This window comes from Camarhynchus parvulus, chromosome 1A (genome assembly GCF_901933205.1).
Source record: "Camarhynchus parvulus chromosome 1A, STF_HiC, whole genome shotgun sequence".
In the NCBI taxonomy this organism is placed as follows: Eukaryota; Metazoa; Chordata; class Aves; order Passeriformes; family Thraupidae; genus Camarhynchus; species Camarhynchus parvulus.
This window is the reverse complement of record NC_044586.1, coordinates 55,560,202-55,577,477: the sequence shown is the minus strand read 5'-3', so window position 1 is coordinate 55,577,477 and position 17,276 is coordinate 55,560,202. Positions and strand designations below refer to the sequence as shown.

Here is a 17,276-nt window from a genome sequence, read left to right as displayed (position 1 = left end):
GGTGCAGGCTATGTCCTAGACTGTGTAATGTTCTTTTTTTTTGCCTTTAGCTTAAAAACATTCTGGTTAAAGGGTAAGGCATTTTTTTCAAATTAAACTGAGGTTACACCAAAGTGCAGACCATTCAGGCATGGAAAGGATGCTTGAAAACATCTGGTTTGCTTACTCAGCATAATGGTTAACTGATACATTTTAAAAGAAGTATCCTTACTCTTTCTACTTGGCAATGTCATTTTACTGGATAAAATTAGGGAGCATTTTACAGGTACTCATAATTTACAATTGGTAATATGCTATTTAAAGTATTTATTTTAGGTATTTTTTAATATATGGCTTAATATAATGTAGTTTATGTTAATATTGGAAATGCCCAAGTTAATTTTGCATTCATATTAGCTAATCTCTGCTAATACAGAATTCCTCTAGTGTCAATAAAGCTGCCTTTCTGACCATTGCCAGCATACCTGTACTCTATGTGGGCCATGCCCACATTGGCAAATTTCCAAATTTGCTTTGATTAGAGTTGTAGAGCAGTTTCAGATGCACCAGCAGAGGCTTTTGTCAGATGAAACTGAGCTGAGAGGTTCACTACAGACACTGATGGGAGCTTAGTCAGCAGGACCAGAGTTTACTGGATTACTAGGAAATAAAACCTCTCAAAAGCATGTAAGTAGGGTAGGCATCAGGAGATGTTTCCCTCCCCAGTGCCACTGCTGGCACCCTAGCCCCATCACTTGTTAATGTTGCCATAGCTAGATCGTAAAATAGGTTAAAAGTGATTCTTACTACTAGTAGTTAATTCTGGCTACTATTATTCACTGCTATTACTTAATGTGTATTTCTTACTAATTCTAAGTAATATTAAGTGGTTTAGTAGTAGGTCTGCCCAAGCAGAGAAAGTGACCCAGATGCTAACAGGAGGAGAAATGTGGGGTTTTGAGAAAGAGAACTGAAACAGAAATTTCAGTGTATGGATGATGGAAGTTTACATCAACCTTGCCTCTTACTTGTAAAAAATACAAAGGAAAACTAAAAAATCCCTGCATTAGTGAAGTTCTTATGAGTTCAGAGTCCTCACCATGAAAACAACTATACCTAGGCAGGGAGTCTCCAAGCAATAGCTGTTTCATGTGGACATTTCATTCCATTTGGAACATTTAGGGGCTTGTTTCAAGTAACAAACACGAACAACATCCCAGAAGATTCTTTTAAATGTATTTGTTACCTCAGAGGCTTTCACTCCATAAAGCAGAGGTATTGATACCAAAAAAGACTGTGAGGTGGTAATCCATTAGTGAAAGGGAAAGATGTGTTTAATGGCTAACCAGGAGGGAAATATGACAGAAAAGAGGCCAGCATCTAACCAGAGGAAGCAGTAGATGGAATTAAAGACCTTTCATAGATGACAGCATGCTTTAATGGCTTATAGTTTCAAAATAGGAAAGTTCATTTGTTTGCTGAATTTGTGCTAGTGGTTGCTATAATTGCAAGAGGAAATTGTGCTGAGTAAAAGGGTGAGAATCTTGTTTCCATGTACAAAAACAATTGATTCTTCTTTATTCATAATTTCTTGATCAGCTTTTTGTCCTGCAATCTCCCACAACAAAATGTATTTTATTACTGTTACAATTTTATCACAGTTGAATTGAAAATACAGAGAACTTACTGAGATGACAAGAAAAACTCATGTTTTATATTTCAAAAACTTTAGGACAAGGTAATTCATCAAAAGCCATAATCTGCTTTAAACATTTAAAAGTATTATGTCACAATGCAATAATGACCAAGATTAAGGTGTCCAAAAGAGCTACTGTTCTGGACAGGAAAAAAAAAAAACCTCTGAACAAACTGAGGTTTCTTTCAAGGAGAGCCCAAGACATGCCTTCAAGAACATTTTTTCTTAAGTTCCATGTACTCCCCTAAGTTTACAATATTTTAGAAACTGAGGACTCAGTGGGTGTCTTTTTATTGCCAAATTATCTTTACTTATTTGGGGAGATTTCTGTAAGCCTGGGCTGGGTGCAGTGTGTGCCTTTGCCCTGAGCAGGCAGGGTGTGGAGCAGGGCACTGACACTGAACCACTCTGCTCCAGCTGGTGTTCAACAGAGACCTGGCTTTAGACAGGGGCAGCTGCAAAGCCTGTGAAAGAGACACAGTAAAGGAATTTTTAAACAGGGAGTTTATACATCCTTAGAGAATAATGTGTAAATATGCAATAGGCAGTGTGAATTTGTCAAAAATGCATGAAAAACAGACCAGTTACCATCTCTGACAAGGCAGCAGGGCTGTTGGAGGGACAGAGAGGCAGAGGAGTAGTAGAGGTCAGGAAATAGAAGGTACTTTGATTTTAGGAGGATTTGAGATGTGAATTTTTTGTGTATGTGATGTTCTTATAAGAACTGGGATCCATTAATTACTTCTTCAGGAAGAGACTTACAGCTGATTGAAAACCTATTTAAATTCTCAAGGATTTTATGCTGGAGGAAAGGAGGTTCCTGAGTTGGGAAGGATCTCTCTTCTTTGCCAGGTGCCATTCAGTATTTTCATTAGCTAATGCACAGTGGAATAGAGATCTCTTCCCAAGAGAAGGCAAGTGATGCCAGGCAAATGGTACTGTGACCATTCTGGAGAACAGGATCAGAATCCAAAACAAGTTTAGTGCATTGAATAAAATGGACTGAATTCCACAGGTTTTCCATCCATTCAGGAGAGGCGGCTAAAACGTACAATATGTATGAGTGTTGCTCTGTGTTTGTCTTGCAAACAATTTCAAATGTAAATCTGTGAAAGCTGTGGGAGGCCAAATCCAAGGATTTTCACAAATGCTTTAGATCCTAGAGCACAGTGGTTTTCCTCTGTATTCCCTCTCCTGGGCCTGGCCCTTGTCCTGCTCATCGGCTCCCACAATGAAGTCTCAGCCCACTGAACAGAAGTAAGTTGTTTTCCCACTGTTGCTGTTCTGAAAAGAAATCAGCTTCATCATTTTGCGAGAGTTCTGGTCTGCTCTGGGATGGTAGGTGCTACTGAAATATCTGAATCTCTGTCCAGTTTTTGACATTCCTTCAATCAGAAAAAATACTTGGCTGTGTTGAAGGATACTTTGAGGAAGCAGATTTCTTGTCGCAGTGAATAATATCAAAATATTTGGCAAATTCTATCAACTATGAATTAACATTGTGTATTTAACTTTCAAAACAGATTTACCTCTGATCCAGAGACTCATGAAATAGATACTGCCTTCCTTTGGGGATCTGCCTTTATGATTGCTCCTGTTCTTGAAGAGGCAAGTACTGTAATTAAAAATGCCATCGCACTGGAATAAAAGAAATGAGTGGTGCTTAGGGCATTGGATGTCATTCACAGCATGTTTGCTCATATCCATCCCTTTCTACTCTCCACTGTCAAAGCTTCAGAACACGTTTCTGAGCAGCACAGGCAGTACAGAGCTTCTCAGTACTTGAAGTGGGAGGATGAAAGTGAGGGCACAGCCTTTCCCTTTTACTCCAAGTGAGGAAAGCATGTAAAGAGGCTGGATGCTGCCCCTCACGTGCTCCTGTTATTGTGCTGGCAGCAGTCTCCAAGGACACACACAGAGCAGTAATTGTCGAGCTAGGAAGAAACACACAGATATGAAAGCAAACTGGTTTCCATATTACTGCTCACCCACAGTGTTTTGGAACTGCAGCTCTCAGGGGCTGTGGTAGGAGTCTCCCAGCATCACAGGCAAAAGCAGTCATTATGGAAACGATAATGATATTGTAAGCTGCTAACAGGACAGGTTTTAAAAAGCAGCAGTTCCCTCTGCTGTGCTGGGCACATGGCTCTCCCTGCTTGGCTGGAGCAAGGGTGTGTATCTCTCCTTGCCCACCACTGACTGCTGGCAGCACAAGAGAGGTATGTCTGAGCAGATCTAAGTATTTGCATGGGATGTATCCCAGTGCTGTTTGCAATCAGCATGCTGCCAGAATAGCTGATGTATTTCTAGATGTTGCTGATGATCAAACATTTAAACAGGACACTGTTACCTTGTTTTTTAACCAACCCTTTTGTCTCTGTGAGTTTAGTATAAATTAAATTCTAAAACCATTCTGACCCCACTGAGGCACTTCATTCATCAGTCCTTTATCTTCAGACTCCCACAGGTTTCTAATAGCTGAAGAATAGAAAGAAGATTTCACAGGGTCTCAGACCAGCAGGATGATAAAGGATGGGGAAAAAACCCTTCCCATGAAGAGGAAGGGACAAACCAGGGAAGGCTTCCTGCAAAGAATTGAATAAAAGGGGACATTATAAGGATAAATGAAATGATAGGGGGTCTAGATAAGGAGTTCCTGATGTTTTTTGAAGAACTGCAGTACAAAATGAAGGCTGCCTGTGGTGTGATGAGGGAAGCAGAACTTGGAATGCAGCACATTGCAGGGTCTTACAGTGTGATAGCTGACAGCCAGGGCTGGGCCAGTTGGCAGGGCAGGGGCAGAGGTGTGCTGTAAGCCCCTCACTGTGGCAGTGCAGGCCAGCAGTGACTGTGTCAAACTGCAGCTTGACATCTGCTTGTGTAGAGAACATGAGTCAGGGATGACTTGACTTTCACTCCTTGAGTCCTGGGATGAGAGCAAGTGAGATATCAAAAAAAGAGTTAGAATGGAGAACTGCCTTGCACACTGCTTTGTTATTTAGGGAGTCATAAAGGTGAGGCTCGTGGAATCATGGAGTCATAGAATAGTTTGGGTGGAAAGGGACCTTAAAGATCATCTAAAATTCCAAGTCCCCCTGCCATGGGCAGGGACGCCTTCCACTAGGCCAAGCTGCTTAAAGCCCAATCGAACCTGGCCCTGAAATCATCATGACTCAGATGATGGTTACACACTTTTCTGTAGACCAGAATATCCAGGGTTGTCATAATACTGAGAAGAGATGGAGAGGGGAGCATCTTGCCTTTATAGGGTTTTTCACACATCTAAAACCCCTAAAATGTCAAATGGTAACTTTTCCTTAACTCTTCCACCTTTACTTTTCTTGCTCCACATTCCTGGGGTAGTCCTTGGGGCTAATCCATAATTCTGCAAAGGGACAGACATCTACACTGATAGTAAAAATTAATCTGTTTGTGAGAATAAGCAACTTGTAACAAAAATGGAAGTATGTTTTGATCCCAGCTGTTCCTGGAGTTATTAATACAGAGTGCCTTTAGCATGATTACATCCCTGCAGTGATCTGACACAACACATGCTGCAAATGAAGTACAGTAATTGTGCAATTAGCAAAACATTTATTATTTATTATTACTTATCTGCAACTTTAAATTGTTTACAAGAAGAGAAGGATCTGCATCCTCTGTGTGCTAGAGCTCATTCTCTGCCTGTTTCTGGGACAGGAATGGTGCAAGGGGCACTGAGCAGTGGTGTCCTCCCACTTCAGAGGTGAAGCCCTGTCTTGGAAAAGCTGCCATAGCCATCACTAGGGCTGCTCAGATGTTGGAGGAGTGCATCTAGGCCAGTTACATTTGCAAGACATAGAGCTATGTACTAGAATAAAATAATCATGTAACATTGACTCATCCCAGGCTATGGCAATAAAACCCCCAAATAGGATGGGCTTGTCTGTTTAGTATTATAGATTAGCCAGCACTAGTCCACAGCTGTGACAATAACTCAGCCATAATATCCAAAATTTGATGTTATTAGAATATTCAGCATACATCTCTCCATGCACAAATATAATAAAGCTAATGTAATATCAGAAATACAAAAAGAAAAAGACTAATCTCTTTATAACAATTACAGGAAGCAAGAACTGTGGAGGTATACTTCCCTGATGCACAGTGGTTCGACTACTATACCGTATGTATTTTTAAGATTAATTTTCTTACTTTTTTTCCTAATAATTTAAAATGGTACAATTCCAGCAAAATAACTTTTAGCAACATTCAGCAGTATTTTTACCTCAGCATCTGTAGATAAAGAAAACTGGAGAAGAAAAAGTCTGCATCAGGCTAGCTGGGAGAATAAATGACACAGCTTTCAGTAACATTTTGTTTTCTATTTTTGCCATGTAAAGCTCTAAGACACAGCAGACAGAATTTTCAAGAGCAGCCTAGATGTGCATGAAAATGCCAGGATTTCTTTCTTTGCCCTTCACTTTTAATTCTCGTTCTGATACACTTCCATGCACGCAGACAGAGGCAGAAACCTAAGCCACACTCCTGAGAACATGCCACAAACCCTCCTGTGCATGTACTTTTGCACATGCATCACTTTTGACAGAAGGCATATTTGGAAGAGCTGCAGAACAATCTGCTCTGTGGGACATACCAGTACCTTCTCTTCAGGGCCGTGACCTTTCCAACACCATCCCCAGGACAGCATTTCTAGAGGTGCTCTGCTGCAATCTGCAGGCTAAGCCCAGCTTGGCATCAATGGGAGCAGTTGAGCTGATGCCAAGAGCTTTCAGAAATGTGAGCCCAGGATCATCAGGCTGTTGTTAAGTCTCCTGAGCGTCCCTGGCAGAGGAGCAGGCAGGGCAGAACTGCTCTCAGAGGAAATGCAGACTTTTTTAAAAATAAGTTTGGTCATTTTCAGCATTTGGCTGGTGTCCTCGGATATTCATCCAATCCTTTCCTTTTTCTCTTTTCATGAGACTGTGATGCTGCAAAGTCCAGCATTTAATTCAGCTCTCCTCATGGTTCCCTCTGAACACCTTTGCTGGGCCGGGCACAGGGACAGTGGCCTTTGTCCCTTGCCCTGCCTATGTGCCTGCCCCTGGCATTGCCCACCTGCCAGTATTTGGCACTTACTTGTCATGCACATGGTGCTTATCCAAACTGAAGTTGGCTAAAAATAATAAATCGTAAATATATGATTTATAAATCATATAATTATCATAAATCATCATCATAATTTACAGAGGGCAAGAGCAAAGCCTTCCTGTTATTTTCTCTGTACATAAGTCTTTTCTTGAGGTTTTGAGACATTAAACCAGAAAAGGATGATGCAGAGAACTTAATGCTGGTTGTCTACACACACACAAATTTCACTCTCTGAGTGCTGTAATTACTTCTTGAAAGGGGAAGAATTGTTCTTAGAAGAGAAGAAAATCTACAGTTTACATCCCCAAATGACTATGAATCACTTACCTTAAACTGAATTGTGACAGGCTCCGTATGTATAAAAAGAGGAAGCAAAAGTTTTTTTTTTCTTTTTGCTCAGTGTCTTGATGACTGGGGTTTTTTTTAACAGCATATGGAATAATGATACCAGTTTTAAAGACCATTTGCTATCTTGCAGTCATGATGCTTCTATCTCAGGCATATGGATAACTGCAGAGGCTAGATCCTCTTTCATGTTAAAAAGGAAACTAGAATAACAGTCCTGAAATCTATATTTTAGTTTGCTTTTTTCACTGATGTAACTGAAATGAAAATTTACCCTTTGCTCTCTTTTTCAGTATGTATACTGTCTGGATTGGCATTTTTTTAACTGCATTAATTTTTGTGGTAGGGTCGTAAAGTGCCAAGTTCCTGGAAGAAGGGCTATTATACTGTGTATGCCCCACTGGACAAGATCCCTCTGTACATCCGTGGAGGGTACATTCTGCCGGAGCAGGCACCAGCCACCACCACTACTGAGAGGTAACGTCACCTGTGTTTGTCACCAACAGCCACGGTGTGGGTCAGACCCACAGACAGTCAAAAGAGCAATCAAAAGAAAGTACAGAAGAGAGACTATCTGCAGCTCCCAGCTGCCATCCCAAGCGATAAGTACAGTATTTTTATACCAGTATTCGCTCCATTTCATTAGGAGAAATCACCTCAGAGATGACCCACGTCCCTGTTAGCACAGCTGACGCCTACTCCCGGCTCTGTGAATATGCTCAGAAAAGCTTTTGCACCTCTTACTGCCACACTGACCTGCTGTCAATCATTCAGAGTAAATGTATGCAAGGGGAAAAACAAAATTCTTCTTGGGTGAATTTATCAAATGCTGTAAACAAGGTGGGAAAGCTCAAATCTTTCTTCAGGAAAAATAGTTCCCCATGCCAATGGATAATATACTGGCCTCAAATCTGAACCATCCTCAGAAGCTAATCTGAGTAGGAAGGAGAGGGCCAGCACTGTGCAGCAGCCATAGTAAGGCAGTACTGGTTGCCAGTTGACTCCCAGACCATCGAGTTATTGTACATTGAGGCCACAAAAGGGGGGGAGCTTTCCACATGAGCATTCAAAACATGAGGAATCTAGACGTCAGTAGGACAAGGCAAGGCAAAGATTTTGCCATCACTTCTAGAGTCCTTTTGGTGAACGCTGTTGTCATTCTTCTGTCATGACCTTTTTTGTAACCTTGAAAAGGGAGTTGTGTTCAGAAGTTTTTGTTAAGTTGCTTGGAAGGGACGGTGCCCACAGGTTTGTAGTGACAATTCTCAACATGTTTGTCAACAGCCGCCTGAACCCATTTGGACTCATTATTGCCCTGGATGAACGAGGAAAAGCTTCTGGATCTCTCTTCTGGGATGATGGTGATTCCATTGGTAAGCCTGGTCCCCTGCTGTGAAGCACTGCCTGCATACAGGGCTCTCCTCAGGCCACCTTTCAGCAGCATAATGGCACTGCCTCCTGCTAGAAATAGCTGGAGAACTGACCCCAGAATGAGCAGTAGAAAATTGAGCCTTAGCCAGCAGTGCTCTGGTAGTCAGGAGGGCCACCTGTGTGCTGGGGGCATCAGGCTCAGCATCACCAGCTGGGCAAGAGAGAGGATTGTCCGGCTCTGCTCTGCAATGGGGCAGCCTCATCTTGAGTGCTGGGGGCAGCTTTGGGCACCTCAATAGAGAAAAGGACTATTAGAGAGCATCTAAAGGCGGGTAACAAAGATGGTGAAGGACTTTGAGGAGAAGCCCTATGAGGAGTGGCTGAGGTCACTTGATCTGTTCAGTCTGGAGGAGACTGAGGGGAGACCTCACTGCAGTTACAACTCCCTCATGAGGGGAAGAGGAGGGACAGATCCTGATCTTTTCTCTGTGGTGACCAGTGACAGGACTTAAGAGAGTGGCCTGAAGTTGTGTCAGGGGAGGTTGATGTTGGATATCAGAAAAAGTTTCTTCACCCAGAGGGTGGTTGGGCACTGGAACAGGCTTCCCAGGGGAGCAGTCACAGCACCAGCCTGACAGAGTTCTAGAGGTGTATTTGGGCTATGCTTTCAGGCAAATGGTGTGACTCTTGGGAATGGTGCTGTGCAGGGCTGGGAGTTGGACTTGATCATCCTTGAGGATCCTTTCTAAGTCATCTTACTCTATGATTCTGTGAAGGTGAAGAGCTGATTACTGTTGAAGTCAGTGCTTTGATATGAGAAATGTGTGACACTGGGAGCAGTTGATCTGTTAGAGAGGGCAGTCTCTCACATTGTGTTCTCCTGAGATCAACCTAAGACTAGAGGAAGAGATTAAATAGCCCACAAATCATCTTAGCTTGACCTTAGCTGCTTGCTACCGTAATGTGAACTGCTTATGGATTTTGCTGCCTGTTTTGATATGAATCCTCCTTGCTTTGTGTTTTGACAGATACTATTGAAAATGAGAACTACTTCTTGGCTAAATACAAATTCAGCAAAGTAAGTGGCAACGTACAAGATACCTACTTACATATAGGTAGCTGTATTTTAGTGTAGCCATTGTAAGGTGCTGATCTTTATCTTCTAACTCAGTCTATAAACCAGGTAAGCTACCTAATGCTTTCATTTACAGCTAGCTACAAAATAATTCAACTATGATCCTGCAGTTTTATGTCTACTTCATTGAGTATCATAGTGACACATGTCATTAATGTCCCTGCTGCAATATGAATGTGAAAAAAATTTTCAACTTTTCACATTTTCAATGTTTTTTCCCCCTTAATGCAGCTTCTGGGGTCAAGGGACCTTTCTCTTGTGTTCCACCTAGTGACTTTCAGTCTGACAGGTGGGAGAAAGCTGGATTCCTCTCTTCAGGATATTCCAGCAACCTTTTAACTTCGATCACTTAATGTTTTTGTTTTGTGGTGCAGAGAATTATGTAGTCTCAGTTCTTTAGCTTACATTTCCTTGTCTGACAGCACAGACACTGCTCCCATGGTGGGTGTCCTGTGGAGAGATCCAGCATGCTTCTGGCAACCCACTGTGGTGATCAGATGCTCTGTGCAGCACAGGAACAGATTAGCTCAGGATCAGTGCACTGATGCCTTTCACACAGCGCTCAGTTCTGTGCAGACATGTCCTGAGAAAGACCTGTAGAAAAGCCCAACAGTCAAGGCTTCAATCGAGTAAAATACTGTGAAATATATCTACCATAATCTCATTAAGTATATGATAGTAAGTTGTGGGAGTTACTGTAAAAAAAACTACTTCAGTAACCTGTCTCTACAGATGCTATTTCATCTGCCAGTCTAGCATTCGGTAACGAATAGGATATTGTATATGGACTATGGCATGCTTTGGTCTCCAGCCTTCTGAACATGAGCCAGCATGTGCCCAAGTGGCCAAGAAGGCCAAGGGCATCCTGGCTTGTATCAGAAATATACAGGACTGGGACAATGACTGTACCTCTGTACTTGTCACTGGTGAGGCCACACCTCAGATCTTGTGTTCAGAGAAGGGCAATGAAGCTGGTGGAGGGTCTGGAGCACAAGTCATTTGGGGAGCAGCTGAGGAAGCTGGGGGTGTTTGGCCTGGAGTAAAGGAGGCTCAGGGGAGACCTTGTTGCTATCCACAACTGTGTGAAAGGAGGGTGAGACAGATGGGGGTCAGTCTCTTCTTCCAAGGAATAAGTGATAGGACCAGAGGCCTCAGGTTGCACCAGGAGAGGATTAGATTCTATATTAGGAAAAGTTTCTTCACTGAAAGGATTATCAGGCCCTGGATCAGGCTGCTTGGAGAAGTGGTGAAGTCACCATCCCTGGAGTTATTTAAAAGATGTGTAGATGTGGCCCTTAGGACATGGTTTACTGGTGGACTTGGCAGTGCTGGGTTAATAGTTGAACTTGATAACTTTAAAGCTATTTTCCAACCTAAATGATTACATGATTTTCATGCCACGTATTCCTATAAGTCCCAAAGTAATCTATAGAAAATAGTCAAAAGAATAAAATCATGTTAACCCCTGTTGTGATATTGCTCCTAGAAGATCGGTCTTCCAGTAGCAAGAGCATTCCAGGGTAGGCCAATGGGCTTTATTATGTAGCCTGGTATGTTCATGAGCTATTTTCCTGGAACTAACACCACATGGGTAGACTTCAAATTTAATTTTAACTTATTTTGTTCTTGATTTACCAAGAAAAAAATATTCCTTCTTTTTCAGAAGAAAAGGGTATTTCAACAGCAAAAAGGAAGAAAAATCACTTTTTATAGTATAGTAATTTATTGCAGTAAGGCTACAGAAAAACAATATCCAGTTTTATATTAAATTTTGAACTGTGCAAATTAGATTGTTGCTTCTCTGGCACTTCCATTTCTCATTGCTCATATTTGACTTCTGCCTGTAAATCCATGACTAAATTCCCTATCTGCATTCCAGTAATCTTTAATGTCGAATCTTTATTATGTGTTTATAAAGAAAACAGTCAATCTCAAGTAGCAATTTCAAGTATGAGAAATGTATGAAGGTCTTAGTATTTGTTGCACATTTCTATATTCTTGAAAAATGTGGAAGAATAATTTAATCACACCTAGTTTTAGGAGAACTCTCAAGTTTCGTTCCCTGAGAGATTTGCTGGTAAGGTCTGACATCACAGCATTTACTCTGAGCCCAGGATGGGGTGCTGCAAAAGTAACGGCTACAGGATTAGATCATTTAATTTATATTTTCATTTAAATAACTTAAAAGTGTAAAGAAGAATTCAAGATAAGGGCAGGCACTTAATTCTCAGAGAATGTTTCAAGCTCCTGCTCTGTGGTGCTGTCTCACTGCAGTTGGCATTTTAATTCCCTTGACATATCCCCTCCAATATGCATAGTGACTAAGTGACCTAAGTCAAAGTGTTCCCTTACATGAAGCCCACCAGGCTAGAAGAATACTTGATCCACCTGTATAAGATCCACTATGCTTCAGGGATGAGCAGGGAGGTCCTGATCCCCAGGGGTGGCAGACAAGGCAGGTATGCTCAGCCTGTACCAGGTGGGTCCACAGTGTACTAAAGGGATGGTGATGGAAGGGTTGTCCAATAAAATGAGAGCTTTTGAAAGGCTGCATTAGGCACTAAGTGACTGGATAGCCTGAAGGGAAGTTTCTCCTAAAACTGGTCCAATATTCAGGGTGAAAATGTAGGGGAGAAAAAAGGTGAAGTTGATAGGATCAGAGCTACATGGTAAGCAGAAAACTCATGACCCTTTTTGCTCAGAGTACAGAAACCCTGGCTCCTGGCATCAGATCAAGGGCTTCATGTTGCTTTGCATTTATGGAGTTTTGAGTGATATCCAGAAGTGCCTCAGACAAGAAGTCAGGACCTTCCTGGCCAACTGTCAGATGCCTGGGGAGGAGCAGGTCACATCCATCCAGACCATCCTGTTGCCCTGTGCAGGGCAGGGAGTTGGACTCCATGATCCTTATGAGTCCTTTCCAAGTCAGCATATTCTGTGATTGTTTCCCCAAGACCTCCAGTTCTAAACCTTGGTCAGGGAAAATGGTGTCTGCTGAAGAGTCCTGCCTTGGGCCTTTGAGCTTGAGAGCTGAGTTCAGCACTACATTGTGCTTCCTGGGTCAGTGTGGCCACCTGAGCTTCCTGTCCTGCTTAGCCACACCTGAGACAGTGTAAAACACCATAGGGAGATGCTCTCTCTAAACTGAGCCTCCCTCTGTGCTGGAGCTCTGCCAGAGGGAGTAAGACAGCACATGTAATAGGTACCCTAAAAAATGCTCTCGCAGGTCTCTCCCCATTTGCTAAATAATAGCCAACATTCCTTTTTTAGGCAGTTTAAATCAGTGTGCTGGGGCTTAGCACTTATTTTTAGTGTGGATGCCTGAAATAAGCAGTCTAAGCACAGCCCTAAGTTACGTGTACTGTGATCTAGCTCCTGCTCCCCTCCTACAATGCACCACTGAAATAACATAAGCTAATTTATGCAAAAGGTTGCATCATGGGTTTCTCCTTGGCATATTTTTAAAAAGTCATGATTGCATAGCCATCCATCATTTCCTGAGCAGTGTAATTCATCTTTATTTCCTCAACAACTTTGATCACATAACAAATGCAATGATTCCTCTTCATTGCATGTATGGGAAATTACTGTCACTGGTGATCCAAATGAATTTGCTTAATGACTTTGTATGTCCTCTTGGTACACCCCTAAATATGGGATGTATGGTAAATAAAAAGTACAGCAAAGTTCTGTGGACATACAATGTTCCTTTAGTCTCTTAAAGCTGGGACATACATAACAGGGATTTCTAGCAGGAGATGTGATACATAAAATAGGGGCAAAACATCTAGCAGCTGCTGTTTGTGGAAGATACTAGTGTTTTAAAGCAGCTATTTTGGGATGTTAATTAAATCTGTCTTAAGGTCACTAATTGAATCTCTGTATCTGGATTTTGGCTTTGCATATGCCACTGTACTCTGTAATGGGTACAAGAACAAAATTTACATTTATTAAAAGTAGAAAAATATGTCTTCTTGGACATGTTTTTTTATTTGTAATCCAATTAATGCTGTAAATGTGATTTACTTTCTTAGTTTATAATCATACATGAAACCTTTCTTATGTACAAATTAATGTGACTGTTGTTTTTTCCTTTATGACTTCAATGTCTACATTGGAAGACACTGTGTATGTTCAGTGACAAGGATGAAACCTAAGTGTGCAGAAAGTCACCTCTAAAGAGCTGTAATGGTGCTAAAGTTTTCTCTGTGGATTTTTCCAGGGACACCTGAAGACAGAAATAGTTAAAGATGGCTACCGTGGAGCTGACACTCTGAAGTACAACAAAATTACCATCCTTGGCCTGAAATGGAGACCTCATGCTGTGTCTCTGAATGGAAAATCCATCCGTCGAGATGCTGTGTCTTATGAGATGGGTGGGGTAAGACCTGAACTGAGAGGTTAAGAAAAAACGTAGGGAAAGGAGGGTGAAGAACAGTGGAGAGAGATGAAGTCAGTGAGGGACAGGAACTGTTTCTCATCCACACCCCCTTACATTTTGAAGTAACACCAGATGCCCATTCTTGATACAACAGTCTGACATTTAGGAGAGGAAAAAAAAGCAAAAGCAAGAACTCTTTTAGGAAACTTTAATCTTTGCTTATGTATCTGCACTCTCTTTTACTTAATGTCTGCCACTTACACAAATTTTCAAACTACTGAAATACTGGAAAGAAGATACAGATCCATGACCTGAGAGCACAGTTAGCAGTTTTATGGGCATTCTTATCATTCTGATAAAATGAGAAATCTTGTCAAAGTTTTTTATCTGCTGCTGAAAAGAAGTGGTTTGGATTTTTTTTCTCATGATTACTTGGTGTCCAAAAATTACTCCAGTGTCGTTGGCTCTAAGGAACACCTCCCTATCTTCCAAAGACGTAAAATTTCAGCATCTTTAAGTCCCAAGCCTCAGTGTTCCAGAACAAAATGCATGCCTTGCTTGTGCAGTGCTCCTCTGGCACCAGTGTGGGGACATTCCAGAGAGGATGGACTGAACACCCCTAATAAATCCTAAGCAGCAGCAGCCTCTGTGGTCCCAATTTTCTTTTGCACAGCAGTATAGACAAAAGCAGCAAACCCTTTTGCTTCCTTTTCTCTGGCCACTTGTCCCATATCTGTCACCAGCCACCAAGCTGAAGTGGTCATTCACAGTCTGTATGCACTGGTTGCATCTAGGGAACTCCTGATGTTAACACTGCAAAATGTCACTAAATCATCATGCAGTGAAAGATAACTGAGGCAACAAGTAGTGGATGTCACACCTTATGTTACCCTACCCACCTGGCTTAGGGATTAAGCTTCATTTGTAACCAAAGAGTGATCCCCATTTTACATACCTGGTACTACCATTTATTTTATTGAAGGAATCTGTAAAGGAAGAAAATTGCTGAGAATAAACTTCTGCCTTGGAGAATTGTAAAAATCTCACTTTCAGAGACAATGTCATAAATAAACATAATCAGTATTGCCTCAAGGGAAGAAATTGTTTAACAGCCTCTAAGGCAAGCTGAAAGCAACATAAATGTGCAGGGTAAAGAAAACATTCCATTGAGACGTGCTTGAAGGTACCAATTACAGATATCCAGAAGATAACTGCAGACTAATAGCCTCACATACAAAAATGATTCTAAAAGACTAATAAGCTTGTCTCAAAAATATAATTTAAAATCTTAGAGCAAAATATCATCTTGGTGACTTGAGATCTACTTCAAAGGCTGTAGGAAAAAACCCACCAAGCTGATGTTGTAGGGATCCAAAACTACGAGAAAGTTAAATTTTAAATTTTCTACACCAGCTAAATATATTCCTCTCTGAGAGGAATTCTGAGAGATTTAGTCAAACCTCTCCCACCATCCCTGTACAGATGTTACAGTGTCACTACCTATATTCCTCTCACGTTTGACCCTCTAATAATAAAAAAAATTAAAAAGAGCACTAGCAGCAGCTTGGGTTTAGATCTTGAATACTTATTTATGTAATTAAAAAAATAAAATGCAAAGGGCAAATTCGCCACTTTCTTACAGGCTTAGTGAGATTACATTTTGTATAATAGTTTTACAAGCAGAGACCCCACTGTTTAAAGGGCTGCAGTAGAAAGTAACTTCGACCATATTGGTTTTGGTTTACAGAAAGCAAATTTACCTAATAGCAGTGCTGAAGTGCTTATTGAGCCATATTTATTTGTATATAAATAGAAACAGGTTGCTTAGTAATAAGCCACTTCTTTCTGATTCATGCAGCACTACCCTAATCTGACATTTGCAATATCACAGAATCTTCCTATTATTAGGAGTCTGTTATCTGTTTTTTCCTCTGGAGTCTTATGCTTTAAGGCATTGTACAGTGACTGCAGCAGGGATGTTCGAAGGGTACATCTGTTGGCCAGGCTTGTGCTGACAGTGGGCATAGGGAAGGTTCTTTTTATCACACTTGCATCCTCTGCTGGGAAGTGCAGAGGCTCCCAACATCCATAGCTCCCAGTGTCCATGCAGTTTTGCAGTCTGGAGTAGCCTCTCTGGCTGCCTGGCAATTTTCAGATTGGTGTTTGGATGGGTTTGCAGTACTTTTGTCTGGATTTTTCCCTGTATTTGAAGAAAAGGCATATTATTCAAGAAGTGGAATTCCAACTCACCAAGCAGTGGTAGAGAGCTGTTTCTGATGAAAGATGAAAATATTAGATCTTTGAAGGAGTGATTTAAGTAAGCACAGACTGTTGATATTAACACGAATTTGTGGGCTGGCAAAGAGGTGTGAATGGATATTGTGCATTTTAAGAGATTATTAATTCAGAAACCTAAAGATAAAACTGGTGAAGTACTAAAAGTGGAAATTATGTGAGTGGCCCAAAATACATTAAATTTAACACTGAACAGGGAGAGAGCAGGACAGATACTGTATTTACAATTTAATATTTAAATCATGTAATTGATTAATTTTAAATCATTCCTGAATTTCTAAAAGGGATGTTGAATTGGATACAACAGTAGAAAGATGCATACTGCCATCAAGGTAGTCTCAGATACCTTAAAGAAATCATGGAGGTTTAAACTCAAATGTCACTTCTTAATCTCTGTTTTGAACTGTTTTGGGTTTTTTTTACACTAACATAATTCATTATTTTGTCTCTTTTTTTCCACAGAAACTGGTTTTGCGGATTTCTGCTCCACTTACTAAGGAACTCAACATTAAGTTACACTAGAATGGTCAGAACACACTGACTTAATTTAGCATCCTTAGCCCTCAGATATTCATCTCACTTTGATTTTAATGTAAAAAAAAAAAATTAGTAAAACATAGCATATGAACCTGGTGACTGATGACTGATCTTTTTTTATGTAGTATTTGTAACTCAGTATTACTCAAATAAAATTTTCAATAGTAGTTAGTGAGTATTAACATAAACTGATGTGTGTTCAAAATAGCATAGAAGAAATCATCCTGAAAATTCTGTCTCACCAAAATGGAGATAATATTTGGAAATGTTCTCAGTGGGGCTGTATTCTACACAGCATACACTGTTTGGGTTTTTTTCAAAGCTATGGTAGGGAAAAAAAAGGAACAACCAATTAATTTCCATAGCCCAATACATAACCTGCCATTAATATAATATGCAATACATAT

General features: G+C 40.9%; 1 protein-coding gene across 1 annotated transcript in view; it reads left to right on the top strand.

Annotated features, from left to right (window-relative positions):
* Window positions 1–16,854, top strand: part of LOC115910587 (maltase-glucoamylase, intestinal-like) — a 59,824-nt gene extending 42,970 nt beyond the window's left edge. The window contains exons 17-23 of the mRNA XM_030960837.1: window positions 3,199–3,283; window positions 5,784–5,840; window positions 7,497–7,627; window positions 8,435–8,523; window positions 9,550–9,599; window positions 13,879–14,037; window positions 16,795–16,854. Of these exons, the coding sequence (XP_030816697.1) occupies window positions 3,199–3,283; window positions 5,784–5,840; window positions 7,497–7,627; window positions 8,435–8,523; window positions 9,550–9,599; window positions 13,879–14,037; window positions 16,795–16,854 (631 nt within the window). The remainder of the gene's footprint in view (window positions 1–3,198; window positions 3,284–5,783; window positions 5,841–7,496; window positions 7,628–8,434; window positions 8,524–9,549; window positions 9,600–13,878; window positions 14,038–16,794) is intronic.
* The last annotated feature ends 422 nt before the right edge of the window (window positions 16,855–17,276 follow it).